Genomic DNA, 17,501 nt, shown 5'->3' with positions numbered 1-17,501 from the left:
AACCTATAGCTGTGTATCAGCTACACAGAACTAGGACTTTAGCTTCATTTTCTAATGGAAACCAAAGTCTAAGTTGTCTGCTTATTTTTTCCTCTCCTCAATTTGGAAAATGTAATTATACAATTCTGACAAAGTTCTTATCACTGATCTTTAAAGATAAATAACTTAGAAATCCACTGGAAACTTCTACGTCAATACTCATACTCACCTTGAAAGCCATATGCTCAAGGAAGTGAGCAGTTCCATTGTTCTTCTCATTTTCATACCTGCTTCCAGCATCAATCCAAAGTCCGACCTCATTGGGGAAAAAAAAACAGAAGTCATTTTACCAGCTAACAATGCAGCTTTGCTTGTTTTGTGTATGAGCTACACTTACATTTTCAAGACCTATTTTTAAATGGCTTTTTCATTAAATGAAACAGGTTTTCAAGAAAAAGATGTTGACCTTCACAATAAAACCTAATCACAAAATATTTACAAAAGCCTTAAGACTTCTATTTCCTAGCTTAAGTTTTAAGAACCATTGTTAATAAACATTGAAAGAATGCAATTTAGTTCCACAAGGAAATGAACACACATGAACGGTTATGAAAAAATCTGCCCTTTACAAGTTACATACCGTGCATGTTGAGAGTCCAGAGTCTTCAGAGGCTACTTGTAAGCCATTTTCCAGAGGACTCACCCTAGTTTCAGGAACATTTAAGACTACTTCTGTTGCTGCTTTGGAAGCTCTGAGCCTGCATGTTCCAACATGCACACACTGTAAGGAAAAATCACCAGTCACGCTCAGATTGTTAAGTTATATCCTAGGATGCTCTTCTGAAATATGTATTCTTGAGCTTAAACACTAAGTTTGTGGATCTTTTTTTAAGTATGCACTTAAAAAGAAAAAAATTCAGCACCGATTTATTTGCCAGTACTTCACATCATACTAACCAGACTCAGAAGCAAAACATGAAGATAATTAAAATTAAGCGGACTGCATCTGCCTCTCTCCAATCAAATGATCTGACAGAAAAGCATGGTGCTATCATCAGCCAGCCACCCTAAGAGCCACACTTGTTTCCCCATTCTGCCAGCAAGAGTCGGCAGGGCTTGGATATATCCTTTAGCATCTGGAATTCTTTTGGGTACCCACTTCCTAAAGCGAAGTGAGAATACTTCAAGGGCCTATGCCCAGGACTGCAAATCACAGCCACCTGCTGTTCAGAACAGGGAGATACTGAAATTGCCACCTTTTACACAATCATCTAGAAGTTAAAGCACATAAAATCAGAAGGGGGTAGAAAAGAAGGGAAGGTGGAAGTTAAAAATGTTTATTACACTTTTTCCAACATCAAGAAATTTAGATATGTATCCCAAATGTGCACTTCAAGCAATAAGCTATTTCAAAAATTATTATTTTAAATTTATCAAATAAACAAAGATTTCTCTCAACACGTGACTGCCCTAAACATGAAAGTACAAAATCTAGCTCCCACCCACTCTCCTCCTCATGTATTTTAGGATCATAGCACAATTCATTCTTGAACAGACCTCAGGAGGTCTCTAGTCCAACCTCCTCCTCCAAGTAGGATCAGCTACAGAGTCAGACCAGTTTGCTTGGGGCTTCTTGCAGCTGGGTATTGAAAATCTCCCAGGGTGGTGAGAAACCGCACAGTCTCCTGGGCAGCCTGCTCCACTGCTTGACTGCCAGTGGATTTGACTGCCATATATCCAGTTTTCACTCTCATTTCAACTTACACCCATTGCCTCTCATACTGCCACCATGCCCCACTGTGAAAAGCCCAGGTTTGTCCTCCTGACAACCTTCTCACAGGTACTGGCAGGCTACTGTTAGATCCAACCAAACCTGTGTCTTCTCTAGGCTGAACAAGCCCCAGCTCCCCAGCCTCTCCTCACAAGGCACACGCTCCAGCCCACAACTTTCTCTGCTGAACACACTCCAGTTCACTAATTGTCCTCCTTACAGTGAGGAGCCCCAAACCAGCTGCCATACACTAACCTCCTGAGAAGAGCAAACTAATCACTTTCTTTGATCTGCTGGCTGCGTTCCTGTTTGTTCAGCCCAGGCTGCTGCCAGCCTGCTCTTCTGCCAGACACATGGCTCGCCTGGGCTGCTGCAAGTGATTATTTTCACTACTAGTCTGCGTTACAGAAGGAGAAACCTGTGCTTGAAAACAAAATCCCCCTCTCCTGTTTTCAGAAGGAAAAGCTTAGGTCTCAAACTGAGAGAATGAGGAAAATGGCAGAAGGGGAGAGCTCTGGGATCAGGGCCCCCGGGCAGCCTCCACCTAAACATGGGAGAGAACTGAAACCTCCTCTGGGCTCCCCCTGGGGTGAGCACGGCAGACCCTGCGCCGGGTGGCGGCTGCTGCCGCCCCTTTCCAAGGCATCTCACCGACGCCCCAGCACGGCACCGCTCCGACTCCCAGTGCCGAGCGAGCCCCGACACCTCGGCACCGCGGGGTTCGATATGGGGTAGCAACGGCTCCAGGGAGCAGGCAGCACACCGGGCTCGTCCACCGGAGAACCGTGTCCCGCCAAAGGGCGGGCGGCCGCCACCTTCACCACAGCCGGGCGGAGACTACAGTTCCCGCCATGCACCGCGGCAGGGCGCCCACACAGCGCCACTGCCTTCCCGCCGCCGCGACTACAAGTCCCAGTGTGCACCGCGCCTCCCGGCCGCCAGTCCCCCCGCCCCCATCGCGGCAGCCCGAGCACCACCGTAAGGAGCCACTGGGGCGCTTGGGCTCTCCGCAGCTCCCTCCCGTTCCCCGCTCCGCCGCCTACCCGCTCCCTCGAGCCGGACGCTCGCACAAGGCGAGTAGACCAAGGCAAGAAAAGCCGCCGAGCCGCTAAGCGCGCAGTAGACGCAGCCATCTTGGTGGGCGGGGCGGGGCGCACTTCCTGCGGGTGCTGCGCAGGCGCAAGGGCGGCTCCGCCCCCCCGCCGCCGCCAGCCCTCCCGCGGGCAGGGCCTTCGTCTCGGCTCCGTCGTGGCTCGGCAGGTCCCGGTGGCTTCGGGGCCCGTCCCAGCCTTCGCGTCACCACCCGCCCGCGGCTAGCACTGGCTCCTCGCCTTCAGCCGCCCTTTCCCTAGCCCCCCCTCCCCCCCGCTCGGCAGAGCCCAGAGCCCCTTCTGGCGCTGCCTGAGACCCCGGGAGGGGGCCGGCACCTTCATGAGGGAGGATCAGTGCCAGGGCCTCCCCAGAGCCCCCGCAGTGCAGGCCCGGCCACGGGAGCGAGGCCCAGTGCTCGATCCGACCTATGGGGAGTTTGCATTCCTCACAAAGGTGCCACTTCCCCCTGTAATTCATTTTTTCAGTGGGATGCTCCCAAACTACTCCCGAGCTGGCTAATTATAAACTGTGTGTAATGGGCCAAGATTTTAATCACCCTCCTCTCTCCTAACTTGGCTCCACAGAACACTGCAATTCAGGAAAGCCAGTTTTCCTCTCAAAAAACGTTATTGCTAGTTTCAGTGACCGCAAAGGCCTGCGTTCCTTCAGCTAGCGTGCGAGCTGTCACGGGTGGAGCTGATGGCCTGCCGAGGCTCCTTCGGCTGCGGAACGTAGGCCATTCCAGCACAGCTGGTTGAGGGTGCTGCATTTCCTGTGGGACAGACCCACCCTAACCCGGGAAATCCCCGGTGAAACAAGATAACTACACTTCTTAAAACAAGAGTTTAGATTAACGTATCTATAAGACTGGTCTGTTTGGGATAGGAAGGCTTCATCTACACCAGTAAATCCAGGGCTGTGCTAAGGCCAGCTGGATGGGAACTGCCTGTGCCAAGACTGGTGCCAGGAACAGCCCCTCCCAGCTGCCAGGGCTGGCCAAGCTCAGGGGAATGGTGCTTGACAAGAACCAAATTTGGGCTGGGAAAAGTTCTGGTCAGGTACCAGTAAAGGCAGCTTCATTTCAGTGCCAAAGGTCACTTCTGAGCATGTTTGGGGTGTATGGCTGTAGATAAATAGCTATAGACAGCCAGAAAGCAGTGCGCTCAGTTTTTATTTCCTGTTTAAATTTTTTACATTTTTCCTGGTGTTAGGAGCTTTTCATTTGGTTCATCAAGCATTATCTCAAAAATGAAGGAAAAACAGAGGTGAAATTCTATTTGTCCAAGTCCCACAGTGTGTTAAGTGTGACACAATACAAAGAAACAAAATACTACTTAAAAAAAATAATAAACTGTATTACCTATGCTGGGGGGGAAGGCACTGTCTTTTGGTAATGTTTTCCTAACTCAGGAACACCCCTCTGCTGCAGACTGTAGCACAGGACTTCTGATACCCTCTGCCTCAGTACAGATGCTACAAGACCTTCCCTACTGCTGCCTTGCTCTGCTCCAGTAAGAGAGGGAAAGCTGGGCCCTCAGCAGATGATTGGAAGAAAAGGTGATCTTGGGCCCCAGATGTAGTATCAGCTTTTCCCCAGGTCCTTCAGCACCTGCCTTCTGTGCCCTTGTGCTTTCCTTTTTAATAGATAAAGCCAGTTTCTGAAGAAGGAGCTCAGTGCTGAGTTGATGAGTGCCCTTGGTCGCTCCATCTCTTGCCCAGGGCTCTACTTCCATGCTGGATCTCAAAAATGGTGGGAACCCAGGACCCTTCTGCTCAGTGTGAGCTGTCTCCTACAACTGCTAAGGTCCTGTTACACAGAGCTGACTCACAAGAGCAGTTAGAAGTGGTACTCCCTTCTCCCCCAAATGTTATCAGTCACATGCAGATTTTAGGTGACAAAACTACTGTGACTCACAAAGGATGGTTAGAAGCTCCTGAACTATCTCAGATGCTAAAGCTTAGGAAGGCTATTCACCCTGATTTACCTTCTCAGACTCCAAAACATGGAGCAATCTCAGAAAAAGCCAACGTATTTTAAATACATAGCTTTTCTGCAATATTTTGTGTGTGCAGGCAAGTTCTTACTCCCTTGGCAGTTCAGAATGGAATTGTACTGACTGCCCTAAAAAGTTTGCACTGCCACTTCATATGCTGTGTGCTTAAACAGCAGCTTTAATGCTGCAGCTGGTCTTGTCCAGTTTCTGTCACAAGGACTGTAATTGCATGAAAATAGTAAAACACAAAAGCACGATGTACTACATACGTTTAAAAATAAAAGATGAAACTCTTGTTAACACATTAGTTAAAATACAACCCTAAATGCCAAAAAGCCAGATGCTACCTAATTTGACAATGACCCCTTGATCGCTTATATAACTGTAGATCTCTGTGACTGAAATTATTATTGTTACTGCTATTTTGCTGCCTGTACTATTCTAGTACCCCCATAACCTATGTAAGAGGATCTTATAGCTGCAAAGTAGTCACATCCTTTCATCAGAGAATTTACATGGGAGGCAAATTAGTTTCTGTGGAATAGAAAATCTAACCTCACATGAAACTAGCTACTTCTCCTTTTCTTTTTTTAAAGTTTAGTTTCTCACTTTTAGTTTATGCATATTCAGAAGATCCATCCAGTTCTGGCATTTTTTTAATTTCAGATATATCTCTGTCAAGTTGTAAAATAAAAAGCAAAGCACCAAACTGTGCATTTGAAAATTAAAATTAAGCTTCTCTTCCATTTTACAGTTAGATCTAACTGATCTCATTATGCTGGGATTTATCTCAAAGATGTTTTACCAGACTTCACTAAGCCATTAGCCATCCTCCATCCTAGAAATTTGAATCCTTGCTAGACATAGAATTACAGCTTAAGATAAACTGATTATCCGTATAATATGTCTCCTACTTAACAAAATAGCAGTGTCTCATATGTAAATGCAATCTAAAATTTAGCATCCAGAAATGGTCATTAGAGAGATGAAACTTTAAATCAAGAAATATTATTATCCAGCTAAAAAAGCAATAAAACAAAACAAATACTGGTGTTCTAGCAGTAGGAGCTGAATATATAAACATTCACCACTAAATTCCTACAAAACATTACTTTTAAAATGGTTTTAACAACTTCTTTTTACAATGAGATTATTTAGAAATGGACTATTATAACAATGAATGCTCACAATATCCCTCGGGTTTAGGTAAACAGTATTACCTGCAGCTTCTAGATGGAGAAAATGAGACATTTCTTCATAGTTCTTACGTGTCCAGTCTCAAGCAACAACAAAGTGGAAGGGCCACTCCCAGAAGGGAGTTCTATCTAAATGATGTCTTTGTCATTTATCCTGCAGTCATCAGTATTGTAAATAAATAGCTGCCTGCCAAGTTCAGGATGCCACAAAGTCTTATGAAATGGGTAGATGATATAGGTGAGGTTCTTAGGATGATAATCTGGTTCCTTCAAATCCAGGCTCCAGATTTCACCCTAAGTATGAAGACCTTTATATTTTACACTAAGAAGCTATTTTACATTAGCATCCCTCATAAACAGGTTTCTGCAAAAGGACCAAATGGCACTTTTGGTTTTTAAGCAAGCTTTACCTTTCAAACTCACTGGGAACTCCACCAAAACCAATAGTAATACACACTCTGAATGACACAGTTCCAACTGGTTTTCTGAGGAAATGCGGTTTCCGTGCTTATTACTGTATAATATCAACTGAATGACAGAGATCTCGAAGATAAGGCCATTCCTACATCTCATGAAAATGAGCAGCCAGGAGCTGCCAGTTGAGGAGAAGGCTGCTGTATCAGCTCACACACACAGAGGGAGAGACTCTGCAATACCCAATATGAAAAAAGATTCAGCTGGTTCCAGCACTCATGATCTAGCTGGCTGCTTCTAGAGAAATACTTTATACTTTACAAATACTTTCTAAAACAATTCCATGTAGTAGCAGTGAAAGTAATACATATCAGAAATCTGCATATACATACCTGATGCATATGTAACCATGTGTCCTCACAAGAGACAAACACAATACTTAGAAATCAGCACTGCTGTAGCTCTAAGCTAGGATGACAATTTTGTTATGAGCAAAGAAAGCATGATCACATTGAAAGGTTTTTCTTTCAATTGTATAGAGAAAATGTTCCCTCTGACATAAAGTTCCTATCAGCAAGACACAGTATCACAATCAGGTTACTATAGAAGTAGTTGGGAAGAGCTATCCTGAATTACAGGTTGATTCAACCCCAGAGAAGAGGCCATCAGAACAGCACCACTCTTTAGAAAAAAGACCTTCAAAACTGCTGAAGCCAGCACACAGTAAAAGCATTAACAACTGAAATTGCCTTCAGCTAAACTGCTGTTTAGTGCTGTGTTGGCTTTTTGTAGTCATCGTGTTCACTGTTTATTTACAATCCACTATGTTTTTAAAGCAATGATACAGTATTGCACTTAATGAATATGCTGAAATCCTGCTGCCAGGAATTGGCTTTAGCTTAGCCAAGCAAGCAGAATTCAAATGAAACTAAAAACATGGGCTCAAGAAATGACACTTTTTTTGCAGAGGAGTGGGTTTTTTGTGAATAAAGCTGTTTTGAGAATACAAATCAAACTTCACGGACACTATGTTGTCCAATTTTCATGCCAGCTGCTCACTGGCACCTAGATGATTATTTTTATCAGTATAACTATAGGTTATCCTCCAGCTAATTAAATTGCAAATACCTTTTTTTCCCTCATGGTTAATCACTGGGCAGCGACTGCAAAGGCCTACAGGCCACTGACACTGGTCTTTTGTCCTCCTAAGCTGTAAGGAAGACAGTCTAAATTAAACATAAAGGCTGTTGGCTGAATTTATAACATTTCAGTTGCTCATTAACAGAGCACTCTTTTGAAGCTTCTGATAAAAAATTTTTTTCAGGGAATATCATAGTATTCCATCTGCATGCAGTTCTTTTTCTCGTAGATATTTATGCTCTGAAATAAGAAAGAAGGACCTGTTGCTAAGTACCAAACAATTTACCACCTGACTTCTGAAGGCTTTTATCAGAAAGATAAATGGAAGGAGTTTGGATAGTTCATAACAATACTTTTTCAAGAAGAAGATGCCAAATAAAAGATTCAGCCTGATGCAGTAACTCAATAGGAAATTCCTGTGGGTAAGTTCATTTGATTTAGCAAAACAGATAGGTTTCTCCTTGCCTTTTAACAGGCTCACTACAGAACAAGGATCTTACAAATTAGTCCTTTTTTATTGCTTTTGTTGTCATTCTATACAACTGTAATTTCTGTTGATTTGACTATAATCACATACAGGTGCATTCTTTTATATCATTATTCTGATTTAATGGTGGGTGAGTTCCCAAAACTCCAACATTTATTTCAACCTTTTGCTGATTTTAAGAAAAGGTCACTTCAGCAAATATTTTCTCTAGAAAATACTTAAAAGGTGACCCATGTCTCTAGTACAATTAGATAAAAATTAACACAGTTAATGAAAACTGAAATTAATGCAATTACTGATCAGGCAGCCCTAAGACAGCCACCATTCTGTGATTCATTCTTCCTCTGTTCAGACATCATTCAGGTTACAATGCTGTGAGCAGCTTTTCTTGGCAATCTATGGAATAAGATTAGCTTTTCTGCCACATAAAAATGCTGTTAATGGTACTCGTCACAGCTTATAATATAGTAAATGTACAGTTACATGCTATTCTAATATCCAGATAACTGAGTTTTCTCTCTTATCTCCTCTCTTAAACCCGATTTTCTCAATCTCTAATCCCTATAATCTCAGTAATGCTTAAGTAAGCATTAGCAAATACAAACTACAGACCATGTAGTTTTATACAGATATTAATAAAGTGTGGGTATAGACTTACCCAAAATAGTAATTGATCCAGGGCAGTTTTTGTTTAGCTACCATGGCTTCCTGTTGCACTTTAACTGTGGAAGCAACATGCGATAAGCATTTGGCTTTATCCAAAGCTCTGTCCAGTTTCTTAGCTGCTTTTATAGCCTGGACTGACTGCCGTGATGTTTATAGACTCTTCAAGGTCCATGATGCTATTGCAGGCTGGCCAATTTCAAGTCCTGACTCATCTCTGTGTGCTGTAGGCCTGCCTTGTGCTCAAGTACTAAGGTGGTATCACTCATCACACCTAACTTCAGCTGTATAAAACCAGTTCTCTATGCCTTCTCAATAGCCAGTGGAAGGAAACAGGCATCTCCAAAATGTGGGTTATCCGTTGTACTCTGGACACCCCTCTTAGGATGATTACTAAGAAATGTCTCATGGTACTTCTTTCAGCCAATGTAGAGGAATGAATGACTAGTTCCACATACTAAAGATATCCAACTTCTAGGCAGCTACCTTCAGGCAAAACAAATCTTATCCTGAGCTTCAGGCTAGTAGCTCATCCCAGGCTTCTCTTATCTAAAGATCAGATCCATATATTTTATTAAATTATTGGAAGATATTATACAGATTATAAATGCATTTACTCAAGGGCATAACAAGTTGAATTTATATTCTGCAAGGGCCTCCAGCATTTTAATGCAACGGGCTGGAAATTCTGCAACATCTTTACTTAAACCTGAATACCGAGTTCCTGTCATCAATTAAATACAAATAAAGCAATTACTTGAGTATTCCTTGTGTTATTTATCTTTATATTACAATAAGTTTATTTTTTGATGCTTGCACATATTCAGGGCTCAAGACATAGCAACTGTATTTTGTGCTGATTTTTGTGCAACGAATAACCGCATTGTAGAAGTTATCAAGGAAAAAGCTAGGAGTGTTGACAGATGGCTGGCAAAGAGAAAGTTGGGGATCTTAGAACCTGAGAAGCCAGCAGAAGGCATCTGGGAATGTGGATAACACTGGTTGAGTATTTCTGCTCACATAAGCAGCTAACTTGCTGAAGTTGTTATTTAACCTTTTAAATTTCAATTTAACAATCCGCACTGAGTTTAGTGGTTCATGCACTAAAGATCTTTTTCAGACTGATTTCAGACTCACTGGTCTTTTTTTATTGTCCTCTGAAGGAAACAGTTTCTGGAGCTTCTCAAACCCACTGTGTGCTATGTCCCAGACTGATGCCTTGCTCAAATCCTGTTATACCCCATAGTGCCAGACCTACCATTTTTTTGTGGGAGACAGCTGCTTTTGTTGGTCATTTTCTTCCCTACCAATTTTCTACATTTTTCTACTAACTTCCAGATGTTTGGCAGCTAGTGTAGAACAGTAACTCCAAGCAGGCTGCCAAACATCTACTAATCCCAGACATTGTGCAGGCACAGGTTTTCTTTGTACTTGATGTGCACTGTGATGCTTCTCCTTCACAAAAGCCATGCAACCCAAGCCACATATACTCAGAAAATAAACAGGTTTACAATGCATAGGAATTTCAGTGCATGCATGCTAATGAGTTGGCCTGTAGACAAGCAGTAGGTTTGAAATGTCCAGAAGACATTCAAATTGTCATACATGCATGAAGAACCAGTATGCCTTAAACACAATTGCTTCTACATTTGCCTTTGGAACTTCAGATACTGACTGGGGACATGAAAGTACCTGTGTACATCTGGAATATATATTTTTTTAATTTGAAAATCCCATTTAACTAAGTATATAAGGAAGAACTGCGTTAATATGAGAGGCTTAAGAGATCTGCCTAAGAGGCATTTCAAACACGACATGGTCTTTACAGCAGATGATCTGCAGTATATCAAATGTAAGAAGGTTTGGAATAGGAATCCAAGTCACTACTACTAAGTGGAATCAACAGAGTTAGGGGATGGGCAGTTACTCTGTAGCTGGTTGCAGTTATTGCATTGATGGTATTGCATAGGGGTTGAACTACATTAAGCGTTAGCCATAATCTCATGTGTTTCTGACTATGGCTATCAGTCATCCTGCTAGTCTATTAATGCTGGCAGATCTACTTTTTGTATTATGTAATGTATTTATTTTACTCTGAAACAGTTTTCCCAAATCAGGTATAAAAAATAAAACCAGAATGCTTTAGAACTTACTGCCAGCTGCACAGTACACAAATCTCACAGCTTTTCTTTTAACTTTCCCACTTTTCTTCTTTTTTTTTTTTCTTTCTTTTTTTTTTTTTTTTCTGTGATAACCTCTATTTTCTTGGCTTTCTACCAGTGAAATTACTTCTGTCTCAATCTTTTCTTTTTGAATTACAGGTTAAGCACTAGAAGTAATTTTTAGTATAATTATACATATAAGTTTATCACAAGGGATTCATTGAGAAACTCTAAACTCCCCAGAGGTTTTTGAAACTACTATTTTTTATTATTTTCAAAATTTTCAGCAGCCTCTAGATAAATAAAAGAAAGAATATTGGCATTTACATGCACTTTATTTCACTTATGTAAGGTCCTTGTACATTTCTCAGAAATGTATGCATTGACTTTTTCTGCCTATTTAAAATCTACCCCAAATCACATACATTTGAATAAAGAAGACCCATCCACACAGTTTGCAATAAAGCATCAGGAACTATGTGCATAGTTAAGATTTGCTATTCAGTCTTTACAGGCAAAGACTCTAAAGGCCTGAATCAAAGTTCATCACAGTCAATGAGATGCTCCAATTTAATTCAAAGTACCTGCCTTTAAACAGATAACTAGACTTTCATGAAATGGTGGCTGACACTCACAAGCAGAACATGGAATGGAATGGAATACTTCAGTTGAAAGGGACTTACAGCGATCATCTACTCCAACTGCCTGGCCAGTTTAGGGCTGACCAAAAGTTAAAAGCATGTTATTAAGGGCATTGTCCAAATGCCTCTTAAACACTGACAGGCTTGGGGCATCAACTGCCTCTCTAGGAAGCCTGTTCCAGTATTTGACCACCCTCTCAGTAAAGAAATGCTTCCTAATGTTTCTCTTTCTGCCTCCTTGCTTTGACTTCTGCAAATCCGTGTGTATGATGCCTTGCTAAGTTAGAGAAGGGAATAAGACTTCCAGACAGAAAAGGGAAAGAGCAGATAAAGACAACTCAGATAAACTAAATGTACTGAATTGTGTTAGCCTGATGTAATTCCCGTTACCATTCTCTAATAGTTGTGAGAAGTAACTGCTTCATAACCTCTCTAAATAAGTAATGTATAAGTTAAATAAGAAAGAAAATAGTCAAGTGTACAAATGGGAAAAGGGGAGAATCCAAAACTCAGGAATTCAGGAAAGGCAGTTATTTGCCTTTTAGTTCCTTTTGTCAAATAATAGAAAAAAACCCCCGTATTTCTAAACATTTATACAACAGCAAAGAGGAGATTATCAAGAAGATGCAGCCAGGCTCTTCGAAGTGCTATATGGTGGAAGGATGACAGACAATGGGCATAAGTTGAAATAAGAGAGGTTCAAACTGAATTTAAGGGAAAACATTTTCACCATGAGGCAATCAAGCTGTGGAACTGGTTGCCCAGAGAGCTTGGGAAGTCTACACTCGCATGTTTTCAAAATCAGACAGGATAAAGTCTGATCTGAACTCATAGCTGACCCTGCTTTGAGCAGGGAGTTGGACTAGACACCTCCTGAAGTAGTCCCTTTCAATCTAAATTATGCTGTAATCCTATGGTGGTAAGTAACAGGTAATGTGGTTTTACCAGAAAACCTGTTAAAGTCAGCATTCCAGAATGGGGACATAGGCCTTGTATATTAAGAAGAAGCAATAGATGCTTCATATCTTGACTATAACAGGCTCTTAATCTGGTCTTGCAGGAAGCACTCACAGTTAGCTAATGAAATATTCTGGACGTATCTAGGGGCTAGATTCAATTTTCCTTGAAAATTCTCCCATCTCATGCCCTTTTGTCTCCCTCTGAAGGCCACATGGAATTGGGCAGGGAGCGGTCATGGAATGCATGAATTGTGGTAGTTCTGCCCCATGACACCTTCCTTCGTGAGGGTTGCATGGCCTTTCCTCCGGAGACAGGAAAGTGAATCTGTCAGGCAGTCTTAATGCAGTGAACTAAGTGGTATATGTGCATATCTACATCATGTCACAGGGTAAACATCAGAGTAAAAAATGGTAACAAACCAGAGAAATGGCCTGAAAAAAAACAGGATGCCTTTGAGGATGGAAGGATGTAAGGTATTATTTTTAAGACTAATCAGCTGCACACAGGAAGATGATGGAGAGTTACTGGTAAGCAGCACATCCCTCAGAAAAGCATCTAGGGGTAGTATCGCATCATAAACTGAACAAGCCAGTGCTGTCATGTTGTAAAATAAGCAGGCTTCACACTGGGGTGTATCAACAGCACTATAAAAGACACATGAAACAAGGTTCTGTTCAAATCAGCACTGATAAGACCTCAGCTGGAGTACAAACATCAATTTTTGGGTACCTTACTTAAAGAAAGACCATTGAAGAAGCCACAGTAGAGCCATGTAATTTTCAGAGGTATAGAAAACGTGACCCATGAGGTAAGATTGAAAGAATTCATTGGTTTAGTCTAGCAATGAGAAGATTGAGGGAAGATATATCTGTTCTCAAACACATAAAAAGTATTGCAGAGATACAAACTGTTCTTCATGTCTACTGGTATGGCAAGAAGTAATAGCCTTAGATTACAGGTTGAAGACTTAAGTCATATTTTACAAAAAACTTTTGAATTGTAAGGAATTTTATGCAATAGCTCACTGTGGAGAAATCTGAAGAATCAGCATGACTGCAAATTTTCAAGGTCAGGTTGAACAAATATCTGTCAGGAGCTGATTAGATGGAGTGGATTCTGCTCTGAAGCAAGAGGATGAACTGGAAAACCCTTTCACATCTCTTTGTTTAATCATGTCTAGAGAAGCAACTCCGTTGTCCTCATTACTAAATTGGCATAAAACAGGAGGAAAAAATGTACCACTGTCACCTCTCCAAATTTTCTTAAATTATGCCAAGTATTTTTTTTTCCTTACTTGTTAAAACTCAGTCTTGTTTTATCTAGAATTAAGTAGAACAGTACAGCATACAGAAAACTGGAAAATTATTTTTATTAAAGTTGTTATATTTTGTGTTTTGTTAATACTTTTTTCAACTTAAATCATGTGAGCAGCTGGGATAAAAGAACCCTTTGATGTGTAACTGCTCGTTTTGTTTAAAAGACAGGAATAGCAGGGATAAGAGAAGACTCCTTTGTTTAGCTTTATCTGTGCTGGAGAACATCTCTTGCAATTGCTCTGTAAACCACGGCTTTGTCTAGGTCTTTTTATACTGACTTTTCTAAACTCCCTAAAGTTGTCCTTGTGTCCTAGTTTAGCCCCAGCCAGCAACTACACTCCACGCAGCTGCTCGCTCATTCCCCGCCCGAGGAATGATGGAGATAATTGGAAGAGTAGAAGAAGTGAGAAAACTCATGGGCTGAGATAGAGACAGCTTAAAAAGTAAAGCAAAAGCTGCGCTTGCAAGCAAAGCAAAGCAAGGAATTCATTCACCACTTCCCATGGGCAGGCAGGTTCAGCCATCTCCAGGGAAGCAGGGCTCCGTCATACCTAACAGTTACTTGGGAAGACAAACACCACCATTCCAAACATCCCCGCTTCCTTTTTCTTCCCCCAGCTTTCATATACTGAGCATCACATCACATAGTATGGAATATCCCTTTAGTCAGTTGGGGTCAGCTGTCCCTGCTCTGTCCCTTCCCCACCTCTTATCCACCCCCAGCCCACTCGCTGGTGGGGTGGTATGAGGAACACAAAAGGCCTTGACTGTGCAAACACTGCTGGGCAGTAACTAAAAACATCCCTGTATTATCAACACTGTTTCCAGCACAAATCCAAAACACAGCCTTATACTAGCTACTATGAAGAAAATTAACTTTATCCCAGCTGAAACCAGTACACCTACTGACACAGGTACAGAGACACCAAGACATGGTGTCCTTCAGCTAGGCTTGAAATCATGCTCGTGACCCAACATCTTCATTTTAACTCTAAAGAAACTTACTCTTACCTTTGTAGAGGTCCTGGTGAAATTAGGGGAAATCCCACTTGAAATTTCCAGCACTTCTATGATTAAACATAAATAGTGAGTTAAACATCAGTAAGAGAATCAGTCCCTCACTTAATTTACTACAAAGCAGCCAGTCACTTGTTCTTTATCTACCCAGAAATCCTTAAAAGTTGTGATTTCTAAAAGCTTCCATCCCAGGAAGCAGGATGCATAAAAATAATTTTTTTTTTCTTCTCCATTTTAGAGGTGGTTTTATCCTCTGTGTATGCTGTTTAAATACTCTTAATAGCAGTTATCTTTTATTAATTAACACCATTATTTTGTTACCTGACTCCAAAAGCATTTTCTATGGAAGAAGCTTACCACTGTGCAGCATTGTGCTGTATGCTTGAGTCATTTATCATTATTTTTTTGAAGAAAGATCTACACCAGATACTTAAAGAAGCAACAGTCATTTCCCATGTTACAAATAACATACGTAATAATCACACTACCTTTAAAAAAGACAATGTCACTTTTGTAGCTTTGTTACCTTCACAGTTTACATTGTCAATAAACCACCATCAACAATTATTTATGCCTTTTAAGTCAGAGTTGTGCAGTTCTGTTCTAGTTTCACCAAAACTAAAAGACTCCGTTCAGATGCATCTGTTTTCCAGTGATATCTATGCTTGCTTTCTTCCATTTATGCAGTGAACCAGCTGTGTTGACTGATGTCTGAGAAATCAAGTTCACTCCCAGAATAACTCCATTGTAATCAATTTAGTTGCAGCGAGGACCAATTTGACCCATGGAGCTCAGTATATTGTAGAAGGTCATGCAGCCTGTCAGTAGCTCAGACAGGATTTAAATAGAGGATCCTCCTGAATCCCAATTCAAATGAGCCTCTTTTGACATCATCATCATGTCTACACATTCAGAGTGACATTTTGTCAAATGCCACTCGGAGCACTGCTCATCTACTGGCATACTAAAAAGTGACCTTTATGGCTTTAGTCACATGCCCTCATTCTTTATTTCCATTTATTTATAACTCTCTCCTCTATTCAGTGCCAGCTGCTAAAACCAAAGCGGATTTCCTTTCCCTCTCCCTCCCAGGAGCTGTGGATGAAGATCAGGTTTCAGGCTCATTTCAGGAGGGCAGTAGCAGGGTACTGAGGTCAGCCTCAGAGCCCAGCAGTTTTCATTAATGCCAGAGCAGCAGTTCAGCAGCTGAAAGCAGCTTCATGTAGCACATAGCATGCCTGCATGGGGTGCTGACAGTTACAATAATACTCCAATTAAGAAAGATCCTCACTGAATGTAGTGGTTTGGACCATGGGATTTCTTGAAGCCCCTTCTAGCCCTGTATTTCTATGATGCTTGCATAATAAAGCTACAAAAAAAGTTTGTGCAGGCAAGGAAAAGGGTGGTCAGTGATCCTGAGTATCTACAAGCAACCACAAGGAAGCTCTGAAGCCCTGACTTAACTGTTATACACCTTCTTTCTAATTCACTACTATTTCCCTATAGTAACTTTACATTTTTTTGAAAGTCATTATTTTTTCTTCTTTTCCATTTCACAATGTATTTTTCATTGTAATCTAAAAACTAACTTATTTAAAATTATGCAGAAATTCTTGGTTACAATACCACCGGTATTCAATTTTAACCAGGTTTCCTGTGAAACAACGTTCTTTGCCTTTCTGTCTGACTAATCAGCCAATTTCAACGATATTTGAAAGAAGGAAAGAAATTTCAAGGGCTTTCTGTGGATTAGAAAATCTTAGAGCACTCCCTGGTTTCTTAGTAAATGCGGACAACTCAGCTACATCCCAGTTCACCCTGTGAAGAAACCTGGGTATGCATCTCTGTACTTCTCCCTGCAGGCTGGTTTTCATAGGAAGCAAATATTAAAAATAAAAAAAATTGAAAATTTGTGTTTGATGGGTTCTAAATGGTGGTCCAGTCAAGGGATCAAGGCCTTGGTCAGTCAAGGGATCAAGGCCTCAGATCATGTAACGATATATTCCCAAAGCAAGCCTAATACAGCCCAAAGTAATCAAGTTCCCATAATTTTCTTTAACACCAGTATCTGGATGTAGGAAGGAGACTCAAATTAGTTCCCCGAGTATGGGAAAGTAGGTAGAACACAGCAGCACGTATTATCTTAGCATGAGCCAGATGGCAGTGGACACTTGCTGTCCAGTCTGCCTGCACATACAACTAACTGGATTAACCACAGCACACACTGTCCGTTCCCTAAACAGGTGTCATGGAGGCCATGAGGGCAGGTGGGTTCAGATTATTGCGCAGGGAGGGCGAAACTACAGATCAGTGAACAAAAATGAACAGGACACCAAGTTTGCTTAGTTTCATTCTTTCTGAAAAAGCCTGTTTATATATGATTTTATATTTCTATGTGGCTTTGTCTCCCTACGTGCTCTGTGAGTAAACAGTGGGCCCAGTTCTTCCATGGTCATCACTGGTTTTATTCTGCATTGTTGTCAAAGGTATTACACCAACACTAAACTCAAAAATGAGACAGACAGTGAATTCAAACAGGTTCTTCTGATCATAATATCTCTGAAAGGGTATGTCACTGTTTAGCAGGAAATAAACATGTACGAACCTCCAACATTGTCTGTCTGTAAGAATTCAAAGATGTTATCTTCAAACATGAGAAGGATGAGAGT

The 17,501-nt window shown here is 41.3% G+C and overlaps 1 protein-coding gene across 3 annotated transcripts in view; it reads right to left on the bottom strand.

Moving 5' to 3' along the window:
- The window catches only part of PMPCB (peptidase, mitochondrial processing subunit beta), a 25,257-nt gene extending 7,756 nt beyond the window's left edge, over positions 1-17,501 (bottom strand). For 2 of the 3 annotated variants that reach the window (XM_055710656.1, XM_055710657.1), the window contains exons 1-3: positions 2,794-2,934; positions 620-760; positions 209-295 (exon numbers count right to left, since the gene is read on the bottom strand). In XM_055710656.1, the coding sequence (XP_055566631.1) occupies positions 209-295; positions 620-760; positions 2,794-2,883 (318 nt within the window). In that variant the 5' untranslated portion in view covers positions 2,884-2,934. Of the gene's footprint in view, positions 1-208; positions 296-619; positions 761-2,793; positions 2,935-14,826; positions 14,883-17,437 lie in introns of those variants that run through there. The other variant, XM_055710655.1, reaches the window with a different exon arrangement.

The sequence above is a fragment of the Falco cherrug genome, chromosome 5 (assembly GCF_023634085.1).
Source record: "Falco cherrug isolate bFalChe1 chromosome 5, bFalChe1.pri, whole genome shotgun sequence".
NCBI classification, from domain to species: Eukaryota; Metazoa; Chordata; class Aves; order Falconiformes; family Falconidae; genus Falco; species Falco cherrug.
The sequence above is the reverse complement of the archived record's forward strand: the minus strand, read 5'-3'. Positions and strand labels throughout refer to the sequence as shown.